The 3,870-nt window shown below is 31.2% G+C and overlaps 1 protein-coding gene across 1 annotated transcript; it reads left to right on the plus strand.

The window, feature by feature from the left end:
* Nucleotides 1-1,065: 1,065 nt before the first annotated feature.
* LOC114181602 (transcription factor MYB52-like) lies at nucleotides 1,066-3,030 on the plus strand. Its single transcript, XM_028068103.1, has 3 exons — nucleotides 1,066-1,728; nucleotides 1,802-2,248; nucleotides 2,465-3,030. The coding sequence occupies exons 1-3, from the start codon at nucleotides 1,335-1,337 to the stop codon at nucleotides 2,743-2,745; spliced, it is 1,122 nt and encodes a 373-aa protein (XP_027923904.1). The 5' UTR covers nucleotides 1,066-1,334; the 3' UTR covers nucleotides 2,746-3,030.
* The last annotated feature ends 840 nt before the right edge of the window (nucleotides 3,031-3,870 follow it).

The following is a 3,870-nucleotide window of genomic DNA, read 5'->3' on the forward strand; positions in this document are numbered from 1 at the left end:
ATATATATATATATATATAATAGTTTAGTAAAATTATTATTTTTATAACAGGTAACATATTTATATGAAATGTGTAAAAGCTTACAAGATAAACCCATAATATTATTTTGAGCAATTTAATGATGGAATAAGTTATATTAAATAATTTTTAATTAGTATACTTTATGAAATTCATTAAAAACCCTCATTTATTTATTCCAGAGAGCAGATTAATACAAAACTTAACGATTTAAAAGAGGTAAAAAGCTATAAATTAATGTTTATATCCAATTAGGTATTTTTTTTCTAGCTTTATGCTAATGACTTACAAATGACACGATGAAATGAAGGTGTTAAATACATTAAATTAAATAAATCCACTATATATTAAATAATTAATAAATTATTCTTCTCATTCTTAGAAAAATATTAAAACTTCAAGCGACAAAAAAAAAGGTTATTAGTTAATAAGAACGAGATATATTAGTTAATAAATACGAGAAAGGACACACACACACGAGAAGGTATGTGTTTTTGTTATTATTATTTTACATATATTAAAATAAATTTAATGTCCATAAAATTTAAAATTTTGTATTTAAAAAATTATCTATTTTAATTTTAAAATGCAGTATTTAATTATGAATCCCGTCAGTTAAATTTATAAAAGATTTTGAAAATAAAATTTAAATTAACCATAGAACTAAATAGTAAGTAAACAGATAAAAATATTTTAGTGTACAGAATATTTAACTGAGATCGTAAAAGTAAAAAGTGTTGGCAAATAATCTCGCGTATCTTTTGTTTTTTCCCAGAGCCCGAGAAAGAAAAGCTGGAGAAGGAAAAAAACGTGCAAAGCTCAGTGAAACTGACAACCCACACGAGCGGTTCTTGAATTGCATGCACACACACTCACTCATATTTGTTTAATGTTTTTTTTCCTAAAAACGAGAGAGAAACTGAAACAGTGGACCCACTGGTTTCAATTTTCCACATAACTGAGAACAAAGAGCCTGAGCTTTCATCAATGGAAATAAAAGAAGTAAAAAGAAAAATATTATTTGTAATTTACTTCAACTCTTCTTTAAAACCTTGTCCTTTTATTCTGGTTCCTGTGTCTTCATTCTGAACACCATTTGTCTCTTCTTTTTCTCTCTCCTCTGTGACTCATCAATGGCTGCCTCAGAGGAGGGAATTCACAGTGGCCATGAATGAATCTCTTCTCTGTGTGTGTGTGTGTGTTTTTTTATCTCATTGAGTTTCTTTTTTCACCCACTAGCATTTGTCTGATGTTGTTTTCCTTACCTCGGCATTGTTAAAGTCTGAGTTTTTGGTTTTCTGCATATTCAGTTTCAATGAGTAACTCACTACACTTGAGGAATGGTGGTAGTTTACCTTCTGTTCCTGTTCTTGCTCTCCAGTGTTCAAGCACTTTGGGGTTCATGGGTCATGTTGGAGGCACAGAAAGTGAAAGTTCTGGCATGCCCTTTAAGAATTTGAACTCCTCAGTGATTCAACACCAGGAGAAAGAAGAAGAATCTTCTGGGGTTGAAGCCATGAGTTTGTCTCTGAAACCTGGTGAAGAACTTGAAGCTAATAGTTATTCTGATACAGGGAAACTCAGACACGCTAAGCTTTGTGCAAGAGGGCATTGGAGGCCAGTTGAAGATGTCAAACTTAAAGAGCTTGTTGCACAATTGGGACCTCAAAATTGGAACTCCATAGCAGAACATCTTCCAGGAAGATCAGGTAAATGACATGACAGTTTTGCTTTTTAGCGAAAAACTATGTTTTTGTGTTAACAGGTTTTTTGTAATTGCAGGTAAAAGTTGCAGACTGAGGTGGTTTAATCAGCTAGATCCTAGAATTAACAGAAAGGGTTTCAGTGAGGAAGAAGAGGAGAGACTCTTGAATGCTCACAAAGTGTATGGTAACAAATGGGCCATGATTTCTAGACTCTTCCCTGGTAGGACTGATAATGCAGTGAAGAATCATTGGCATGTGATCATGGCTAGGAGGCAAAGGGAAAAATCATGTGTCTACAGAAGGAGAAAACCCACAATTCAGATCCTTCCACCAAAGAATTTGGATTTGATCTTGTCAATGAATGGAGGGAGTGAATCAACCATTTCAAGCACCATCATTGATGAATCTGCCTCAATAGGAACCAACCTCTCCTTCACTCCCTCTTCAGCAACACCAACTCCTCTGCCATTTCTAAACCATTGTCCTGTTCAGAATCTCCAACCCTTTGGTGGTGCTCTATTGGGTATGATTTGCTCTTCCATGTAAACATTACAAAACTTTTAAACCACAACAATTTATTTGCATCACAAAATGTTTGTTCAATTAGATGATATAAATTGTATATGACTCTGATTGAAGGGTTATTAAATATTGGGACCACTGTGTAAGTTTGTTTATGAATTCAAGTGCATGTCATTTTCTTATTCTTCTTTAGGGTAACATGTTTATGTGAGTGCAGGTTTATCTGGAGATAGCAGAGAACCAGTTAGGGAAGTGAATTTTGGCATGTATTTTGGTGGTTGGAGGAGTTCATTTGAGGCAGGGCACATGAGAAGACTAATGGGTGTGGATCAATCTCATTATTCAGAGTCAAATTCATCAGAAGTTTCAGTATCTGAGTCAGTTGCCACCAACAACACTACCAATCTTTCAATTTCTGGGGAAAATGAAAACATCATGGGTAACAACAAGGTCAATAACATGGCATTCATTGACTTTCTTGGAGTAGGAGCTGCATAGAGAAAATATTCTCAGAGACTGAAGAATAATCTTCACTCATAAAACCAAAGAGATGAAGTGAAAAATGAAGATTATGAAATAGTGGGTAGTGTGGGAAGAGGGGAAGAAGATTGTGATGATGCAGAGAATGCATAGAAATGAATCTGTTATAGGTTTTTCTTCTATGTGTACATTTTGTTCAATAAATGATTAGAATGTGAAATGAGCATAAGGAAAAATTAGAAAAATCAAAAACAATTTTTTTTTGAGTAAAATTAGGAAATAATAAAGATAGTTTTGAGTTATGAGATTATGACCTATGCATGTTATTATTATGAATATAAAAAAGTATAATCATTATAGAACACTTGAATTTGTACTCATAAGTGGACAGCAGGATGACTATATTTTTCTTCTGTAGAACTTTGTCATTTTGCAAATTCGACAAAACCTAAGTTGTTTTGAATGAATCAATCAACCAACGATTTTGAATTATTTGTTTGCTTCTGGGCAACAAAATGTCACTGATTTGCTACTTTTCCTTTGCTGTTTGATGTTTGACCATGTTTAGTTGCACTTGCAATCAATGTTGATGTTGCTTCTTCTATGCTTTGATCAATTATTTAGCACACGATTAATTAAATTAATTTCACTTTAGTATAATTTCTAATGGAAATTATGTAAAATAAAGTTTAAAATTTAAAATGCTGTAGAAATACTTTCTTAATATTAAATAAAATTTCAAATTTAGCACACCTAAAAATTAATAATTTCTATTTTTAAAATGTTATGTTGTGAAATTATGAAATAAACTATATAGGAAAATTTATCTGATTTTTAAATATCAATAAATGTGATTAAAACATAACTAAAAGATAAAACAATTTTTTTTAATTATAAAGAGTTTTATTATATTTAAAATATAAAATTATGTAATATTTTTACATTCCTTAAATTCATTTGATAAAATATTCATCAATGTAAATATCAACAAAACTCAACATCAATGAGCCCAAACATCTTACATAACTACCTAAACCATTTGTGGTGGGTATGAATGTGTCCATAATGGTATCTTGAATCTGGGTTGAGATTTTAACTTTTAGATTCTACTAAAATATTATATATATATATATATATATATAT

This window comes from Vigna unguiculata, chromosome 4 (assembly GCF_004118075.2).
Source record: "Vigna unguiculata cultivar IT97K-499-35 chromosome 4, ASM411807v1, whole genome shotgun sequence".
Classification (NCBI taxonomy): domain Eukaryota; kingdom Viridiplantae; phylum Streptophyta; class Magnoliopsida; order Fabales; family Fabaceae; genus Vigna; species Vigna unguiculata.